This window comes from Schistocerca americana, chromosome 4 (assembly GCF_021461395.2).
Source record: "Schistocerca americana isolate TAMUIC-IGC-003095 chromosome 4, iqSchAmer2.1, whole genome shotgun sequence".
Taxonomy (NCBI): Eukaryota; Metazoa; Arthropoda; class Insecta; order Orthoptera; family Acrididae; genus Schistocerca; species Schistocerca americana.
The window spans coordinates 715,702,790-715,724,986 of NC_060122.1; the positions used below are offsets into that span (position 1 = coordinate 715,702,790).

The window sequence follows — 22,197 nt, forward strand, 5'->3', positions numbered from 1 at the left end:
TTCCATGCTTAATGTCAAATCTGCTGCAATTAATCTACCAGAGCCCACAGAACTGAGAATGCTGTTTTCATACCCACTAATCCGAACTACGGTAGAGAAGTACTTGCACTGCCCTAAACTGTCAATAGCTTCAGTGGTATTTGGGGTTGGATACCCCATCGGTCACAGTTTTGCTGTTAAAATGTCTGTAGTAACAACACAATCTCTATCTTTTAGTCCCATCTGGTGATTTCTTTTGCACAACCACCATGGTTGCACTCCACGGACTAGCACTTTCCTCTATTATTCCATCAACTAGCTCTTGATCAATGAATTTTTCTAATACTGTTACGTAGTAAGGTCTATGATACACCGGTGACGCAGTTCCTGTAGGGATACAATGCTATGTTATGTTATAGATGTCACTGGTAATGACACTCATGGAAAAATCAATCCTCAAATTAATAACTTCATTTCCAATCTATCAGTACCTTAAGAGCTCCAACTTCCTATGCAATGCAGTTTTATCATCAGTTCGCACACTACCCTGGTGCACAATGACTTAGACCCCACCTATATAGTCCAAGACTTCGAAATTAACGACCAACATTCCTTTGGTGAACTCTGCTCCATTGGCACCAAAATTATAATTCACAGGCACTACTTTCTCATCCAATTCCTCCCAAATGCATACAATATGTCTTCTTAAAAAGCAACATGATGTGTCTAAAACATCATTTTCTGACAGTGGTTCTACCAAGCACAATCCATTAACAGACAATTCCAGTCTCATATTTACCAAGACCAACTTCCTGGTGCCTTGCAGCATGCGAATTAAACCTTAGTGTTTTTGACGGCAGTTCAAGTTGTTCATCCACTGAGACTGATGCACCTTGCATCTGTATTTCACTGGTTGATGTATTCCCTAGCTGAAACACTGCCCCTTAAAGTTCAGCTATACTTCACCTAAAGTCAATTTTGTCATATTCTGTTATAAGAAACTCTAATCAAGATCATGCAGTAACCATCACTTACAAAGATCATGACTTCTCTGCACTGCTTAAAACACTGCACCCCAATCTGAAAATCTGCCACAGCTGAACCCCAATACTCCACATCACTATCTCCAACTCCAGGTGAATTATGGCACGGAGGGTTTAATTGCCTCTGATCTACACGGTCCTGACACACGTAAACTGAGGGGCAATTAAAAACTTGCTGTTCCTACCCTTCACTATTCTCATATACTACACACACAGTCTCTGTATCAACATTAGTTGCATTGAAATTTATAGGGAACTCCGTGTGGCGGACCTGGGGTTCCCTTTTGTGTTTAACATTTGCTTATTCGGCCCTGTTTCTTAATGCCATTTCTACTATCACACTGATAATGTCCAACCGTACCATGTCTACCACACTGAGGTTGGTGACACTGCCTCTGCAGATGTCCCATCTTCCCACATCTGTAACACCTCAAGTTAGTAGAGAATACTCCTCTCTTATCCCACGTTCATGTTACATCAATTTCTTCAAATTCTGTGACTAATCCAACTGAAGAGTATAAATCCTTTAGGGTACTCACTCTAATCCTTCTTGATATTTCACACGACAAACCCCTTAAAAATGTGTCCAATGCCCTCTGTCCTGCTTGAAGGAGCATGACTATTTGCCTTATCACTTACCACCTAATTCACATGTCAGGACATTCTCTTTGTGTGTTCCATCCACAAAATTCTCCACTGACTCATTATGTTTCTTTGCAGACTACCCAACTGCTTGTGAAAAAATCTCATGCTGTTTTGCTGCTTCTACCTTTGTAGTGGGCCTTTTTCCAATTCATAAAATTTATGCATGCCTCTGTCTCTTTGTATGTCTGACATCTTGGCTTCTCCGACCAACCTTAACTTTGTTACCTATAATAACTGACCCTGTAAACATCCCTATCCCCAATACTATCTGGAAAGTGTAGTGTATCCAGAGAAGACGTTATGTAGTCAGTCAACTTCCCAAAGAAGGACATGATCAAATCAGCTGTAGCTGGATCTAATTTAGGAGTAGGTTGCTTGGCTGATTGCTACTGTCCATCCTTGGCTGCAAGCTTACTACATAAGTTTGCATTATCTGCTCTCAAAAGTGTTGTTTTATTAACCAATGCTCCAACTGCCTCCCGACTAGTGACACCCAGCATTTGAAACCCCGCCATTGCAGAAACTTAATCTTCAACACACACTAAGGAACAAGGAGTTAACTCACAATAGGCCATGGGACAACACACACTTACATCTGTACCTTTTCATTCATCTTGACTCTGTGCAATGACTAGCCATGTGCCTGTACTGATAATTAACACAAACTACTGGTAATAAAGGCATGTCCACACAATGCCTCTTTTTGTCATGCACAATCACAGGCACAAAGGAATAACAGAGCATGCACATAAATTTGTGGAAAGAACACATGGGCGCATGGACATTCTTGCACATTGCCTCATTGCGCAAGCAGTCTGCCATGAATCCCCTTTCTTGGTTGGGAGCTTTTGTTGCGTGTAAAAAAGAAAACACAAAAGTGACAGTATGCAAAGAAGTATATTAACAGAAGAGGTACAAGAAATACAAAGTGATGATAACTGTTTCTCTGCAAATTTCAGGAGGAGGTCACAAGATTTTAGATTCTCTGCTTGGGAAACTGTAGCAAAGGCTGGTTGTAATTTTTTTAGCTAGTAACTGGCAACTTATATACCTGTTTGAATTATTTATTCCTCATTTCGAAACAAAGCATTTCAATTCTATCAAATTTGTAACTTGTAGCGTGGAATAATTATCTGACTGTTTTATACTTCTTTCCACTGTAAGAAATGCCTAAACTTTGAATTATTAGCACATCTTGTTCCTACACAATATTAAAATTTGTATCTATTAGCATCTACAATTACTGTTCTCGTGTATAATTATGACTCATTCCATATCCACACAATTCTCTTGCATACTGGATCAATGGAACACAAATAAATAAATAAAAATAAAAGTGATTATTTCTGAAATTGAGAAATACTTAAGGGAGGTTCATAGTCAACTTCTGCTGACTCGACAAATTTGAGAATTCCATAGACGCCAGAATCCACTAGAACACAGGTTGTGTTTTTCAGTTTCATAGTTTTTGCATCATCAGTGTGCTTCATTTCTATTTTTAGTAGTTTGTTGGGAAGCTACACATACCTCATCACTTACTTTGTTCAGATGTCAGGCTCCTCAGCTGTTGTGTCTTTAAGTCACCATAACATTAATATTCGTCCACTGTTTTCAAGTAAACTTTCCATCAATTTTTGGTTTATCCTTCTCTGTTTTCCTCTTCAAAATTTATGGCATTTTATTCTTTACAGAAATATGATCAGAGACTTTATCTAATACACAGTATTCAGGACAACACATCTCGAATTTTTATTCACATAATCTTCAGAAGTGGCATTCCACACGACTATTTTCATTTCTGTATACACCTATAAACTTAAACTTGCTTCCTTTGGCGTCAACAGATATTATTGCACATATAAAGCACTTTACAGCATAACCTCAACACGCTACACAATCAAACACATAGGGGCCACAGCTACCTGTTGTCCACCAAAAAGCACAAACAGTCCTACCACAGGTGGGTAGCAATGTGCTTTACACACGGCCTTCGTTTCTAGGAACTTATGCATGCACAAATGCACATGCATTGTTGCCCTGTTGGAAATTTATGCACATGCACAAAGTTGAACGCACTGCAGTTGGAGTGGAGCTGCTTCTCACTCACAAATGCCCAAACTTTGTGATGCCATTACATAAGCAAGAGTACGACAAAGATGTCACAGCAGAATGACCAACCGAAAAATATTTTCAGTAGGATTTGATGTACTTACGTGATTCGATATTTTTATGATTCAAGCTCAGTCTCTTGTGTTCTATGAGCTCTTCTATACACTAAACATTGCTTAAAAATGAGTTTAATAATACCAAGATATAATTCTGATAATATTACACAACATGCACATAACATATTCAACTTTAACCTTCACTGCAAATTCAGATCTTACCTTCAAAAGTTTTAAAATATCCTTGAAAAGAGAATGATTTGTTATCTTGAAAATCCAGGTTGGATGACGCTTGATAATATGACCAAGTAAGGTAAGAGCTTGTAATTTTAATGACCCCTTCATTGATTCTGATATCCTAAAAAAAAAATTCAGTTTTGAATATAGTGCTCATCAAAAATGAAGAGATACTTCTAGCTGAAAAATGTTTTATACTCACTTGTCAAAAATATGCTTGTCATGGGGCTCTCGAACCCCTGCAAGAATTTCTGCTGATCTCACAGAGCTTGTGGTAAGATAGTATTCAAATAAGCCATTTACCATAAATGATTCTTTGGCTGAAAAATGAAAAACTTATGTGTAATCACTTTAGTCTTGCTGAAGATTTACTTGGTAACAACAAGCGTCAGAGAGAGAGGGGGGGGGGGGGGGGGGGGGAGATATGTGTACAACCTATCTGATAATACCCTTAGGTTCACCTTGCATTCTGCTGTGTTCAACATGTCATGCCATACTGGTACCCAGACTCCGTCTCAGTCATACAACATGAAAACACTTTGTAACACTGTCACATTTAACTATGTGATGTATGAGGGGCATCCCAATGTCAACCACACACACACACACACACACACACACACACACACACACCACAATTGGACCATGGAATGTTTGTATTTAAAAGTAATCACCACATGCTTTAAGATATTTATGTCACTGGAAGACAAAATGATCAATTTTTGTGTTGTAGAGCACGGTCAGCTGCTGATGGACCCACAACTGCACCCACTCTTGTGGAGGGGGAGGGGGAGATGGCAAATGAGGGAAGGGAGATGGTCAAGTTAAAAGAAATTAGGGCTCATACAGAGGCATAGAAAAAGTCTGGAACAGGAAATGAAACACTAGTAGCAATACAAGGTATCCTCCACCATGCACCATATTGTGGCTCGTATAGTGGCTTACAGAGTATGTAAGGTGAGCATTGTCTCCAGTGTCAGAGGAAAGAATCATACAGCTGAATACATATCAGTCATGAACTGTCTTATAGAAACAGGTAATTACATTAACTGCCACACAATCACACATACTGCAATAACGTTTGTGTACTTACTCGAATTGAAGATATCGTGGATCGTCTTCTTAACTTCTTCCACAACCTCAGGCTGGTTTGATTCAAGTCTGTTAAATAACTCAACTATGTCTGCCATCTTTTAAAGCCATTCATTGAACACCTGGGAAGCTAATGTTTTGCAAATCCTTTTACTGTGGAATACCAACCAGTACAGTCCCAATAAGAGACATGTCCCTGTTGGATAACAGCCTGAAACAAATTTAGAATGAGAAATTGTTACTTAAAGGATCAGTTAATTGTAACTAGCTTTTAGTAACAACTTTCTTCTTTAGTGAGATACATAACCCTTTAATATCTTTTATTTACATAAAGGTATTCTTATTTTATACTGATAATTTTCTTTTGCAGTAATATTTCTATCCATAAACTTACTGACAATTTTACGAAGTGGCAAAATTTTAAAAAGTTCGACAGTAACACTAGCGATCGCTTCTAAGCTGATTCTTGCATGTAATAATCATGCTACTATTAATTTTCTTAACAATATTCTGTATTAAACTATAGTTTCTTTAAAATGTACTGCATTATGCAGAAGAAGAAAACAGCATCACTGAATGGCATGCTGCCTGTTCCCAGTTGAGACCAAACCACCACCAATTATTTGTTATTTAACATTAATCATTTCTGGAAGGTTCTCCAGTTTAAGAAGTTTGTAATGTGTATGTTCTGGCATATTAAATAATTGAGTAAATAGCTGCATTCTCTGTCCATTTCTATCTGTGATAAACATGTTTCCAGTTATGTGAGTTTTACTTCACTGATGACATTGCTTTCAGGTTTGGACTTTATTGTAGTTATAAATGACATTGTTTGGCAGGGACTACTTCAAAATATCTACACATATCACTACAGCTCCAATTAGGCAACATAAAAGCAGTCACCTACACAAACAAGAACTAGCCTACAATACAAGCAGTACATTTTTACAACAGTTTTTATATTTGGAAGACAACTGGATTCTAAAGCAGCTGTAAGTCAGCTGCACATCAGGCATCTGTAATTGTATTCTGGAAACACTCATCAGGACCCTACAAAATGGCTGAAAGGATTCCAGTGAGTCCCCAGATAAAACAAGTGGGATGACATGATGGGTTTGGCATACGTGTGCTTTCACTTGGGCAACAGAGCCCAACATTGACTCACCAACAACAAAGAGAAGCTCAAAAGCTGGGATAAATTCCAGATCAAAAAGAAGAAAACATTTTGCGACAACAAGCAGTAAGTCCACTAAAGGGAACAGGGCCCGACATCAAGAGCGAATGACACTGTCTTGCATATTGGTGTTTTGGCCCTACATATACTGTAAATTCGAATATAACAGGAGCTCACACTTGTTTCAACAAGTCACAGAAGAAACATACCACACTCCTCTGGTCAATGATATAACAAAAAAAGCTGCAGAATTCATAAAGTGGTGTCAGCACATTGAGGAAATGGAACAGAAATGAGTTGGAATAAAGAAGTACGACTGACGCCCGAATGTGGTCCCCACGGCAGTTATGAAAGACCGTTACCACACCTCTCTTATATTAGAATCAGTAGGAGAGGAGATACAGCAGTTCATGGCAGTCAGAACTGTCGGAATTTGCAAGCGAGAATGGCTGTCCTACATGTCTACCACATACATCACAAGGTCACAGGGAATGTTTAAGAAGAGGTATCGATCTTTACCCCCAATCTCAGTCACAAGTCAAAGGTGCTGTAGCTGTCAAACAATCCAGCATGTGATCAATACAGGCATAACCAATTCCACCAAGTATAATGCTCTGCAGTAGATAAGACATTTGCAGGACAGAGGAGCACACACTGGAAAGTGTCCTCTGGACATGGATACATTGTACACTAATGCAGAGGAAGGAGACAAATGTTTGACGACTACTACATCACCGGGCATCAACTGTCATAACAGATCTCTACGTAGATAATTATAGTCAAGCTGTGGGACAAGGCCCACCGCCATACCCTGGATGAAGTAGCTCAGACTGGCTAAGGGGCTTCCTTTTCTGTAATGTCCAATGATTATCACCACCAGCTAAACATGAATGTATTATGGGAAAGTCGCAACGGGGAAATATGTCCAGTTGAAAGAAACACGCACTGCAAGAACGACAGAACACAGCACTCCAAATGCCATTCTAACAATGTCATCATTACATTGTCAGATGGGACTTCTTGCAGGCATCATAAGTAGTCAGACTGTGGAATATTAGAGCTCTAGACTAATGGAGCTATTCCAACACGCACACTTAACACAGATTACTGTGGGTGGTTGTTTGGTTTTGATGGCATTGTTATCTCACTGTCATCAACGAGATGAGTTTCAGTCATCGATCCAGATGCTCACTTAAACTGTGAATCCTTTGTAGTTTGCACAGCTACTCACCTCACAAAAGAAATTTACATGGCTGTGACGATCAGAAATATTGTAGGTGGTCGAGGAGAGCTTTGGATCACTAATTGTCTAGAGCAGCCACAACTCAAAACAAACTATATGTGTATAGGAACAGACAAACCAGTCCAGGAAGGACAACCTGATGTCACCGATCAAGTGTTTGCTCCACTACCACAACAAACAATGCAGGGGAGGAAGCTGGTATCACACACTGCTCATTGATTCCCCCTGACGGAGGAACATCAGCACCTGTTAGCCACTGAGAGCCAATTTTCGGATGCTTTCTAATCTGTAAGTGTAGAAGACAGACCAAACGCCTCATTGTAAAACACCATATCAAAACACAGGATCATCCACCAAATAGCCAGTGCTCATACAGGATGTCACCAGTTGAACAATGGATAATTTGAGAGGAAATAGAGAAGATGCTGCAAGATGACATTATTGCCCTTTCAAGAGTGTTTTCAGTCCTCTCTGTGGTCCTTTTGAAGAACAACTTCCACCTGAATCCGCGTTTACTATCAATGACAGGACAAAGCCAAGAAACAAGATGTCTACCCATAGCCGCATGCTGATGATCCCTAGACTGCTCGAGAGCAGAGTATTACTTAACTATGGACATGCACACAAGCTACTGGAACATCTACGTTGATGAGGCTGACTGGGAAAGACTGATTCAGAGTCTTAGATGACCTCTCTAAGTTAAGTGTCATCCCATACTGTTTGGGATACACAAACAATAATTTCATATGTGACCGTGTACACAGCAAAATGAAGTGCTACAGATTGTAATAGACCTCTATGACTGCTTTGTATATTCTGTGGCATTACCTTAACTACTGACTAAAAATGTACTATTCTGTGTAATGGATGTTAAAATATAGCTTGCCTTGTTAACAGAATCTTCCGACAGTTCTTGGTAGAACAACTTTACAATCAATGAAAAGTACCAGTTTGCTTTTGTTCTACAATATTACTTTTATTGTGTTAACCAGTTTTCAGCTTACAAGGCCATCTTCAGACATTTACTGAGTATTGTCACCAAAGAAGTTACAAAGTTTGCAAACAACATTGGAAGAGAAGAAACACATCTAGACTGAAGCAGAAGCATACAGTAAGTAACATCTTAGACGGTGTGGTGGTAATGCAATGAAAAAATAAAAAATTGGACAGTAAATAAATAAAAATGGAGTAGACAGGAAAAACTTTAATGCAGAATAGGAACAGCATGCCTACATAAGTTTCCATTAATAAACAAAACTAATAAAATAAAATTAGTACTTGACAAGGCTACATCAGGAGGTATAAAACATGGAGAGTGGTACACAAACCAATTAAAAGAAGAAAGAATTATCAATGTAACTACAGAATACATAAGGAACTTAAGCAATATCAGTAACATAAACAGAAATAAATAAATAAATGCAAGAAAATGGAGGCATTTGAGAGAGCATACAGTAAATTCAATCTTTGATAATGTGGTGGTACTGCATTTTAACATTATATGGAATACATAGACAACTTCGATGAAACAAAAGAACTTAAATGAATACAGGAAAATGGGAATATGTAGGAACAGACAGTGTGAGAAGTAATGAACAACAGAGATGATTATTTAAAGTTTAGGAGAGAGGAAGTGTTGAGCTGTGTCTGGTCATTTAGGATTAGATCCGGACTGTGAGTAAGATGTTTGTTAATTTCCAGGGCTTCCAGCAGATTGAGTTTATGGCCTTTGTTTACTAAGCGAAGTACATGGGACACTGGCTGGTAGTTGTGACCCTCACTCAGTACACGCTCAGCAAATGCGGAGTCAGAATTCTGCAACCTCAAGCTGCGTTCATGTTCAGCCAGTCTAGTTGCTATGTCTCTGCCTGACTGACCGATGTAAAATTTGTCACATCAGAACAAGTGATTTTGTCTACCTCACTGTCAGATAATAACCGGATCTTATCTTTGCTATTAAAAACACACTGCGTTGTCATGTTCTTAACATAGTAGGAAAGCCTATACTTGCAGGCTTTCAGTGCTTAGGCTACAATCTGTGATACCCCAATGGTAGTGTACACCATTTCTCGCAGACAGTGGATGGGGAAGCAGGTGGGGCATAGAGGAGGGATATAATTTTCCATTTTTGTTTCCTGTGCAAGATGTGGTCAATAATAACTGGACTGTAGCCATTGGCTGCAGCAATAAATTTTATTGTGTCTAACTCTGCTTTAAAATTATCTCTGGACATGGGAATGCATATGAGACGGTGTACCATTCCGTGGAAAGCTGTATGTTAGTGAGCTATGGGGTGTTGTGAGCAAGAAGGTATTACTGTATCTGTAGTTTTTCTATAGATTTTGAAATAATGGTGTGTGTGTGTGTGTGTGTGTGTGTGTGTGTGTGTGTGTGTGTGCGCGCGCGCGTGTGCGTAATGGTGTCAATGGTGAAATATCAAAAGTTTACGGATTTGCTGCCAATCTCAATTGTGAACTGAATATTTTGATGTTTACTGTTAAGGTTTTTCAAAAATGCGTTGAGTTGTCTTTTAGTAACAGTCCACATACATAGGCAACAAATCCACAAACTTCTTAGATCTACAAATCTAAACCAATATTTGATATTTGCACTCAAAGGTTCTGTTTTTAGAAAATTTTGTCCAAAATGGTCCATAAATATTTCAGCACAGTGGACGCCTCATAGCTCACAAACATGCAGCTTTCCACTCAATGGTACACCATCTCATATCTATCCCCACGTCCAGAGATGATTTTAAAGAATAATAATAAGATTTTATTGTTGTTAAGCTTACAGAAGCAATAGAAAACGTCAAATTACAAAATATAAACTAAATTATATGCAGGAGTTATAAGTACAATATTACAATAGTTTTATAAATAGTCAATAGACAGGAGATACAATATATAAAGTGAGGTAGTACAACCAAATCAATCAGAATGTACCAGTACAAAATACATAAAAAGTCAGAATACTGAATACCAAGACAGGAAAACATATTATATACAAAGAAATATTACATCAGATTATAATAACTTCCCTTTGCAACTGTGCAGAGAAAAACAGATTAATGCTTATTACTAGCTACTAACAAATAGTTAACTAGAACTGCTAATGAAATAATTAATATTATTACTAGCAACTAACAAATAGGTAACTAGAACTGCTAATGAAATAATTAATATAGTATATCAGGAGCAGCCAAAGTTCATAATATTATTTGTTTTTGACTGCAATCAAGAAATTCATCAAGGGAATAAAAAGGATGCTTGACCAGCCACTCATACAGTTTTGGCTTGATCTTTTCAATAGGACAATCAAGTTTACAAAGAGAAAATTTATTGCAACATTTGGAACCTATTACATGATAGCTTTTTAAAGACTTAGTTAAACGTTGAAAAGGTACATCAATGTGTTTCCTGTTTCTTGTATTATACGAATGTATATTTTCTCTCAATTGCTGGTTTGGTAAGTTGTTCATGGTATGTAGAACAACAGTACATGATGTAACTTACCAAATGAAAGCGTTGGCATGTTGATAGAGACACTAACAAACACAAACACACACACACAAAATTCAAGCTTTAGCAACCCACAGTTGCTTCATCAGGAAAGAGGGAAGGAGAGGGAAAGACGAAAGGATGTGGGCTTTAAGGGAGAGGGTAAGGAGTCATTCCAATCCCGGGAGCGGAAAGACTTACCTTAGGGGGAAAGAGGGACAGGTGTACACACACACACACACACACACACACACACACACACACACACACAGATATATATATGTGTGTGTGTGTGTGTGTGTGTGTGTGTGTATCTCCATCCACACATACACAGACACAAGCAGACGTGTGTAAAGGCCTTTACATATGTCTGCTTGTGTCTGTATACGTGTGGATGGACGTGTGTGTGTGTGTGTGTGTGTGTGTGTGTGTGTGTGTGTGTGTGTGTGTGTGTGTGTGTGAGCGCGCGTGAGTGTGTGTGTGTGTGAGCGCGCGTGAGTGTATACCTGTCCCTTTTTCCCCCTACGGTAAGTCTTTCCGCTCCCGGCATTGGAATGACTCCTTACCCTTTCCCTTAAGACCCACATCCTTTCATCTTTACCTCTCCTTCCCTCATTCCTGATGAAGCAACCATGGGTTGCGAAAGCTTGAATTCTGTGTGTGTGTGTGTGTGTGTGTGTGTGTGTGTGTGTGTGTGTGTGTGTATGTGTGTCTATCAACATACCAACGCTTTCGTTTGGTAAGTTACATCATCTTTGTTTTTAGATATATTTTTCCCACGTGGAATGTTTCCCTCTATTATATTCAGTATATATATAGAGATTAACAACAGTCATAACTTTAAGTTTCACAAACAATGGCTTGCAGGAATCTTGTCTACCAGAATCAGTGATAATTCTTACAACCTTTTTTTGCAGTAGAAGAATATCATTTACATGCTACAGTTTCCCCATAATAGTACACCATAAGAAATAATGCTCTGAAAAAAGGCAAAATATGCTGATCTAATATACTGATCTGATTCACAACCTTTTAACCTTCTCAACAAATAGATTACTCTAGAAAGCCTAGCAGATATATAGTTAATATGGTAGTTCCAATTAAGTTTACTATCTAAATATATATCAAAAAATTTAAATTATTTGAAACATTCAGAAATAAGGTATCTCTTAAGCTGAAAAACATGAACTGTGTTTTATTTCCATTACAAAAAAAAACTGTTTGCTCTGAACCATTTTGATGCTTCCTGATGGTATTTTCTGTTATATTTTTTAACAATTCAATGTCAGGGTCATTGTTGATAAAGGTTGTATTGTCAGCATATAAAATTGAATGGGAACTTACATTAGATGGTAAATCATTAATCATAATCACAAAAAGCAGTGGGCCAAGCACCGAGCCCTGAGGCACACCACACAGGACATCGGCTACATTGGATAGTTAGATACAATAAAATGTATTGCCACAGCCAATGGCTACAGTCCAGTTCTTATTGACATCTGGCACAGGAAACAAAAACAGAAAATTATACCCCTCCTGTATGCCCCACCTGCTTCCCCATCCACTGTCTGCAAGAAATGGTGTACACTACCATTTCTAGGTGGGGTATCACAGATTGTAGCCTAAGCACTGAAAGCCTGTAAATATAGGCTTTTCTACTATGTTAAGAACATGACAACACAGTGTGTTTCTAATAGCAAAGATAGGATCCAGTTATTAGCAAACAGTGGGGTAGACAGAATCACTTGATCTGATTGTGACAAATTTTACATCAGTCAGTCAGGCACAGACATAGCAACTAGGCTGGCTGAATATGAATGCAGCTGGAGGTTGCAGAATTCTGACTCCACATTTGCTGAGCATGTACTGAGTGAGGGTCACAACTACCAGCCAGTGTCCCATGTACTTCGCTTAGTAAACAAAGGCCATAAACTCAATCTGCTGGAAGCCCTGGAAATTAACAAACATCTTACTCACAGTCCAGATCTAATCCTAAATGACCAGACACAGCTCAACACTTCCCCTCTCCTAAACTTTATATAATCATCTCTGTTGTACATTACTTCTCACACTGTCTGTTCCTACATATTCCCATTTTCCTGTATTCATTTAAGTTCTTTTGTTTCATCGAAGTTGTCTATGTATTCCATATAATGTTAAAATGCAGTACCACCACATTATCAAAGACTGAATTTACTGTATGCCCCCTCAAATGCCTCCATGTTCCTGCATTTATTTATTTATTTCTGTTTATCTTACTGATATTGCTTAAGTTCCTTATGTATTCTGTAGTTACATTGATAATTCTTTCTTCTTTTAATTGGTTTGTGTACCACTCTCCATGTTTTATACCTCCTGATGTAGCCTTGTCAAGTACTAATTTTATTTTATTAGTTTTGTTTATTAATGGAAACTTATGTAGGCATGCTGTTCCTATTCTGCGTTCTAGTTTTTCCTGTCTACTCCACTTTTATTTATTTACTGTTCAATTTTTTACTTTTTCATTGCATTACCACCACACAGTCTAAGATGTTACTTACTGTATGCTTCTGCTTCAGTCTAGATGTGTTTCTTCTCTTCCAATGTTGTTTGCAAACTTTGTAACTTCTTTGGTGACAATACTCAGTAAATGTCTGAAGATGGCCTTATAAGCTGAAAACTGGTTAACACAATAAGAGTAATTTGTAGAACAAAAGCAAACTGGTGTTTTTCATTTATTACAGCTTGTCTTATTTCTGCATTTTCCGTGTTCAGAATTACTTACTTTGCTGTGCTAGTTCCAACAGGTTATGAGCCCAGGCACCAGTGAATGCATTTGTTGTAAGTATTCTGACATACAGAAGGAAATATTGTCTAAGTCATGGAAGTAAGTAGTGAAAGCTATCGGGACAAGCCAATTGTGGTATAGTTTAATACTGTCTTTACTACCAGTAAAAGTAATTGTGAAAATCAGTGACGAGTGCAGCACAAATACTGCAAATAGAGATACTTGTAAACCGGGAGAACTACGCTATGTGGAAATTTGCTGTGGAAGGATACTTGCATTTGGGCGATTTATGGGACTTAATGAATGGTACTCTGAAGCCCATTGAGCAAAATTATGCAAATAAGGACCAGAAGGCAAGATCAAAGCTGATATTATTGACTGATTTTGAAGACAGTTTCCTTGCAAGAAAAGTTTGATTACAATGTGAACTTATAACCACTCGACTCGATAACTGCAAGAACGTTGACGAGTATGTCAACAAGATAATATAAAAATGGAATTGATTCAGGAATATCAATTTGAGATTTCAGATGAATGGGTATGTAGATTATTGTTAGCAAGACTGCCCAAAAAAAACCATGATTATGGGGTTAGAAAGTTTGGGCATACCGATTACGGGAGAAAGCACAAAAGTGAAGATCCTGCAGGGCATGAAAATTGGTCAGTGTGTCTTGCTTCAGAGCAGGAGACAGCTTCAACACTAGGGAGAGAAATAAAAAACCAGTCAACTGTTACAACTGCCAGAAGAAAGTCAAAGGAAAAAAGGTATGACTCAAATAGTCCAGAGAGGAGAAATGTTGATCAAGGTACGGAACACACTATTTATCACACTTTTGGGAGTAACAAGTAATGAAGAACCAGAATGGATATTAGATTCAGGAGCATCAATGTATATTATTAGAGACAAAGCAGCTCTTTATGATGTCACTAATAAAATGTATATGGGTATATTCACAGTGGATGGTCCCAAGTCACACTGTGAGCTTGCTGGGAAAGTTGGTCTTAAGGTACCTGTAAATGGAGAAAAATATAATATGGCACATGATAGTTACTATGTAAAAGATGTAGCAACTAGCTTGTTATCTGTAACCGAAAGTCAAGAAGGGAAACAGAGTAACCTTCAATATACGAGGGTAAGGCAATTATTATCTGCAATTTAGTTATATTTTTGTTTATTTTGGTAGTAGTGTCATTTTACGTTGATTATGCATGCTTTGTTTATTTGTTGTTATATCTCTGCAATTTTCAAGCTGCTAGGTTAGTTTCGTTATCACTGCCGTGCTGTTAATCATGGCTGCTCCGCTGTCTATTTGCACCAAAGAAGAGCAACATTCAGTGTCAAGTTTTTTGTAGTCGGAAAGCGTATCGGGCAAAATTCATCTAAGACTTTCGGTACAGTACGGGAACAGTGTTTTGCCACAACGGAGTGTCTACGAATAGATTTAAAAATTCTGAAATGGTCACACAAGTGTTACGTGTAATGAAGGAGCCGGACAACCATTTAATGCCACAAATGAAGAAACCATTGAGCACTCACGTGAAATGATTCTCTTAGACAGACGATTAACTATTGACGAAGTGGCACATCGTCTGAAAATTAGTCACGGTTCTGCCTACGGAATCACCCATAACAGACTTGCGTTTCATAAAGTTTGTGCACGATGAGTCCCAAAACAACTCACACAGTTGCATAAGCAAACGCACTTGGACGTCTGCAAAGTACATTTGGATCACTATGGTAACGAAGGGGACAACTACTTAGACAGGATTATTACTGGTGATGAAACATGAACCCATCAGCACGAGCCGGAGAGTAAATGGCAGAGTATGGAATGGAAACATCCAAATCCGCCATGTAAGCAAAAGTTCAAAACCCAACCGTCTGCAGGAAAACTTATGCTTACGGTTTTTTGGGACACACAAGGTCCAGTACCGGAACATTATGGGGAAAGGGGCACAACAATAAACAGTGTACATTACAGTAAGGTGCTTACTGCCAGGCTAAAGCCTTCAATTCAAAGCAAACGCCGAGGATTGCTGTCAAAAGGTGTTGTGTTGTTGCACGACAATGCTCATCCACATACTGCTGCCCACACTGCTGAAACACTCCAGAAACTCAAATTTGAAGTACTGGATCATCCTCCATATAGTCCCGATCTTGCCCCTTCTGACTATCACTCGTTTGGTCCACTCAAACAATCATGAAGGGGCCATCGATTTGCGTCGAGTGAAGCAGTGAAAGAAGCGGTGTATTCCTGGCTCACAGCTCAACCATGTACCTTCTTTTATGAGGGAATCAGGAAGCTTGTACAACGTTGGACCAAGTGCGTTGAAACGCAAGGAGAATGTGTCAAAAAATGATGTTCGTGTAAGTTTCCTATTTGACTACAATAAAAATTTATAGCTACTCTGTGGATAATAATTGACTTACCCTCATAAATGGAGCAGTTATAGGTACCGCAACAAATGAAAAGGGAATTTTCCAGTTAGACACCGCTAAAGATGTAGATGAAGTTTTAAGCCATTCCGTATACTCTGCAAAAGGTTTCTTATGACACAGAAGACTAGCGCACCTAAACAGAAAAGGTATTTCATTTTTGTAGGATATCGTGATGGGAATGGACGATTGTGGTAAATGTAAAGAAAACTGTCACATATCTGTACAAGGGAAACAGACTAGATTACCCTTTAAATCTAGCAAAAGCAGAAGTAGGCATCTTCCAGTTAATATATACAGATGTTAGTAGACCGATGAAGTGTGAAACTATAAGAAGATGCCATTATTCTGTTACCTTTATAGACGACTATTCAAGATATAACCATGTTTATTTTTTAAGTTCTAAAGATTGAGTGAGTGATATTTTGGGGGCCCCTCATAATATGGTGGAAAGAGAAAAGGGAAAGAAGGTTAAAATTATCAGATCTAATAAAGGAACAGAGTATACCAATCAAAAATTCAAGAAACGTTCAAACGAGAAGAAGACATCAAACCGCTATCAGATACAGTCCAGCCCAGAATGGAGCTGCAGAGAGAGCAAATAGGACTATTGTTGAAAATGCAAGAAGTATATTAACTGATGCTGGGTTAACTAAATGTTTATGGGCAGAGGCGATGTCGATAGCTGCATATTTGATCAATTGGTTTCCTACGAAAGCAGTAAAAACTGAACACCCTACAAGGTGTGACAGCGGAGAAGCCAAATCTAAGCAACTTAAAAAGTTTTTGGATACAAGGCTGTGGTATAGATCCCGAAACACTGAGGGGAAAATGGTGGTATAGATCCCAAAACAACTGAGGGGAAAATGGGTGCCGAAGTCAAACAAATATATTTTTGTAAGCTGTTGTGAAGACTCAAAGGGTTACAGACTCCTGAATCCTACGAATAGGAAGATACTGACTAATAGAGATGTCATACTCCTTGAGCATAATAACAATGAAATAAAAGAAGATCATCAGGAGAATACAACCACTTCATTATGTCATCAAGTGCACGAAATACTAATTCTGGAAACAAAACAGGAAATGAAGAAGAAAAAGAAGAGGGCAACGAACACACGGATATATTCTACGAAGATGAAGTTCTACTGGCTAAAGAAGAGGAACAAAATGTTTTGAGACGCTCTTCTTGTGTACCTAAACCTGAAGAATACACTGATTATGAAAGGCGTATAGCCCAATCCTTAAATGATGAATCTACAACAGTTTAAGAGGCTACGAGTGGTCCAAATTCCCAATAATGGTGAGAAGCTACAGAAAGAGAATTACAGTCATTTTGCCAAAATGGAACTTTCGAAAGGACTGAAAGGTCAGAAAGAAAAAAACCATTACCATCACAATAGGTACTTAATATAGCAAAACCTGGGAGTGCAACACCAAAATATAAATCACAACATATAGTCAAGGAATATTCACAAGACTGCACAGAGAGACATTTTCGCCAGTGGTAAAATATGAATCATTTAAGGACCCTTTGCCCTGGCAATAAAGGAAGATTTATTAATTCACCAAATGGATGTGAAGAAAACTTACTTAAATGGGAAATTAGATGAAGAAATATATGTAGAAAAGTTGGCATGAGGGACTGTAAACTCATTTCTACAATGCTGGAACCAAGAGTCAAGTTAATGATAATTGTAGAAGGTGAAGAGCGAAATGAAAATGTACCATTTTAGAGGCAATAGGGAGACTTGTATTTGTCACAAACATAAAGGCCTGATATTGCTTTCATCACAAATGTTGTACGTAGATTCTGTAAAAGCCCAAGAGAAAACACTGGAGAGCCACCAAAGAGGATATTTAGATATCTACAGGGAAACTATAAATTAAGATATTGTAAAAAGAGAAATAAGCTCAAGGGCTATAGTGATGCAGACTGGGGAAATGAGTTGGAAAGCAGAAATTCCATTACTGGATGTAGTTTTAGATTAATGGGGGGACCTATATTCCCGGTTCTATATTCAAGAAGCATTGTGGATCAGGACTCTTAAATGGTGATATAGAACCTAATATCAATATGGAACCCAACAAGACATTCTGTAACAAGAAAACCATAAATTTTGCCAAAACTAATGTTACTAGCGCCAGAACCAAATGCATTGATAGAAAGCACCATTTTATAAGGGATCACATACAGCACAGGAACACGAGGTATACTACTTATGCATAGAAGGGATGTTGGCTGATATACTAACCAAACCCTTGAACAAGGAGAAATTTTGGAAGACAGTGAGACAATGGGATTTGACTTGTGAAAGTGACATCTGAAATATCTGTTCAAAGGAGGTGTTGAGGATATATGAACAATAATTTCATTTGCAAATGTGTGTGTGTAGCAAAGTGTAGCGCATGGAGTATAATGGACCTCTATGACTGCTTTGTATACTCTGTGGCATTACCATAATTACCGACTGTAAATGTGCTGTTCAATGTAATGGATGTTAAAATATAGCTTGCCTTATTCCTGCATCTTTCATGTTCAGAGTTACTTATTTTACTGCACTAGTTCCAACACATACTGATTCTGTAACACTCCAACCACCTTCGAGCATATGATGGACAGCCTGCTTAAACACCTTAAATAGGTAAAAGTGCCTTTGCTATGTGGACGACATTGTCATTGTTTCAAGAACATATGAACAGCATCAAAGCCACCTGACAACCATGCTCAAGTGAGTTCACACTGCAGGCCTCCACTCAAATCTAGAAAATCTGTTCATCATGTATGATGGAGGGGAAAAAAAGGTCAATCTCTGACATACAGTTAATGGCAATGGAGTCCATCCCAATTCAGAGACAATAAGAGCAGTCACAGATTTTCTGACTCCTTGGAACTACCAGTGATTCAGTAACAATTTCTGTACCTAAGAATGCCACTTGCAAGAACTACTGCAGGGTGAGACCAAATTTTGCTGTAAGGAGGTGCACAAAAGATCTTTGCCCTTAAGGAAGTGCTAGAAGTCCTAGAATTGCATGACGAGAATGCTGATACCATACAGAAATTCACACTGATGTTGGAAGCTATAGGATAGGTGTGAATCTAGCACAAATTCAGAAAGTTTCTTAAAAGGTGACAGCACACACTTCCACAGGACACCAAGTCCAAGATGAACTACTCTACAATGGAGAGTGCCTTGATGTTGTTTGTGCCGTCAACAACTTTCAGCCACATTTTTTAGGTAAACCAGTCACTTTTGTGACAGGACAATTCTCTATGCTGGCTGACAATCCTGAAGGATCCACCGTGTCGAATGGCGAGATTGCCACTGGGTCTTCAGAAGTAACATCACAGTGGCATATGAAAGTGGACTCTAACACAAGGACGCCAACTGCCTTTTGAGGAACACTTTGGTAGAACGCACAAATACTACTCCAGTATTTATGTGCACGTCAAACGGACACTGTGCTGCATGTGACTCATGTTGTTGTTGTTGTTGTTGTTGTGGTCTTCAGTCCTGAGACTGGTTTGATGCAGCTGTCCATGCTACCCTATCCTGTGCAAGCTTCTTCATCTCCCAGTACTTACTGCAACTTACATCCTTCTGAATCTGCTTAGTGTATTCATCTCTTTGTCTGCCTCTACGATTTTTACCCTCCACGCTGCCCTCCAATGCTAAATTTGTGATCACTTGAAGCCTCAGAACATGTCCTACTAACCGGTCCCTTCTATTTATCAAGTTGTGCCACAAGCTCCTCTTCTCCCCAATTCTATTCAATACTTCCTCATTAGTTATGTGATCTACCCATCTCATCTTCAGCATTCTTCTGTAGCACCACATTTCGAAAGCTTCTATTCTCTTCTTGTCCAAATTATTTATCGTCCATGTTTCACTTCCGTGCATGGCTACACTCCATACAAATACTTTCAGAAACGACTTACTCGATGTTAACAAATTTCTCTTCTTCAGAAACGCTTTCCTTGCCATTGCCAGTATGTGACTCGTACTGTGTGTATTTTGTAACCATAGTCCTATTTTGTACTACTACGGAGGAGTCAGGTGGTGTGTTCAAGGTCCAGCTTGCATTTTATATGCTTTTATGACGGATGGATTATATATCCAGTTACTTTTGCATCCATTTTCCATTTTATAGGACTTTATGATGGATGGGTTTCATATCCAGCTATTTTTACACAATTTGATTACGCCATTGAAAAGTGAAAGGTGTCACCGATATTAAATAATTTCACAACCAAGACTTTTTATTCTGAAATAATATGAAAATGGTTGGTGTCAGGAAGTGGTTGGCTTCTGACTCTTGCAGCATCTACATCAGAAGGTTGTATGAAGTGTTTTGTACAGAGCCACACCAGCAGTTAAAAAATTGTGGGGTGAATTAGTGAAAAGCTTTGTTTGTCACACAAGGACATTTTAGTAGTGATAATGTCTAGAATAACATAGTGAGTTCAGAGCCACTTTTTGCAAAGCCTACTATCTGAATTTAAAGGGAATTATGGTAAAGCATATTTTGAAACAGTAGATCATAAAATTTGTAATTTGTCTGGGCTTAGAGCACCTTATGATAAGTTTATTCCTGTAATATATTCCACCTGCAGTATGGTCGTGCAAAGGAGAGTTTTGTTAATTTCATTGGATGTCGATGAGACAAAGTAATAAGTAAATTCTGATATTTGCCACACTGTGTATTGTGTGTGGTGCATAAGGCTTACTGTGATAGGAAAGGAAACTGCACAAATATGTCACAAACACGAGCAGCTATTACAGCAGACACAGTATCAGCTCTGACAGAACAGGTTACATTATTAAAAGAACAGAATGAGCCAATGGCACAGCTGTTACATAGTCAAATGGGAAATCCTTCACACTCTTAAATGAAGTTAAATGAAGGCTTGCAGTACTTTTCCATCCATGTATCTGCGGCTGCTAGTCTTATTTCCCTTTTTTCTGGCAAAACATTGGAGGATGTCACTATTTTTATTCAAGACATGTTTTATCCACAGCCAGATTGTGCAACTGGACTGAATAAACATCATTGCAGATGGCCAGATGGTGCTTGTTGGATGAAGGAAGTAAGAACATCATGCACCATGAGGTTTCGAGAAAACTAACCACATTTGCAGAGTTGGCAAATGGTTTAAAGCAGCAGTACAGTAAACAAACTAGTGCTTGTTTCTTTCGAGAAAAGTTAAGTAACTTGAGACAATTGTAAAATGAGACTGTTTAAGCGTTTTTGGACAGGACATGTATGCTGAACACCCAAACTTATGAGCTGACTAACAAATCGAATGCTGATGCAGTTTTATTGAGAAAAGCTGAGACTGGGGCACTGGATGTGTTCCTAAGAGGGATCTCTCCACAATTTTCTCGCAGAGTGAGAACGGAAAATCCACAAGATATAGCAGCTGTGTTGTAGGTAGTCAATTATCTGCAAGAGACAGACAGTGCTACTAAGTCTCGGAATGATCACAAAATGCTTATGTCGAACTAAGAATGTAATTACTTTGGATGAAAGGGTCATTTTAAAGTCAATGTCATCAACCACAATGTCTTAATTGTCACTGGATTGGTCATACGGCACGGAAATGGAGATATAAGAAACAGGTTAACTATAATGGGAAAAAGTAATCGTTAAATGACAGTGGTAATCATCCTTCTGTTGAAGTTGATCTACACCAGCAAAATTCAGTTAGTTCAGGTGTATTCCATGAACTCATGCTCCTTTCACCCATTTTTGGAATACGAAAACTTCCTCTGGGGATGCTGAGAAATTTTGCAGAACGAGTTAATTGAAATTTCTTTAAAGATTTTCTTCTTCAACTTATACAAACATGCAGTTAATATATTGAAAAATATGTGAAACTCTAGGCCAAGGTAATGACTACATACAGCAAAATG

The 22,197-nt window shown here is 38.4% G+C and overlaps 1 protein-coding gene across 2 annotated transcripts in view; it reads right to left on the reverse strand.

Annotated features, from left to right (window-relative positions):
• The window catches only part of LOC124614038 (hamartin), a gene marked incomplete in the record, with an annotated part of 233,167 nt that overhangs the window by 206,213 nt on the left and 4,757 nt on the right, over positions 1-22,197 (reverse strand). For both annotated transcript variants that reach the window (XM_047142869.1, XM_047142868.1), the window contains 3 exon segments: positions 4,055-4,190; positions 4,272-4,389; positions 5,163-5,372. In XM_047142869.1, coding sequence (XP_046998825.1) covers positions 4,055-4,190; positions 4,272-4,389; positions 5,163-5,259 — 351 coding nt within the window.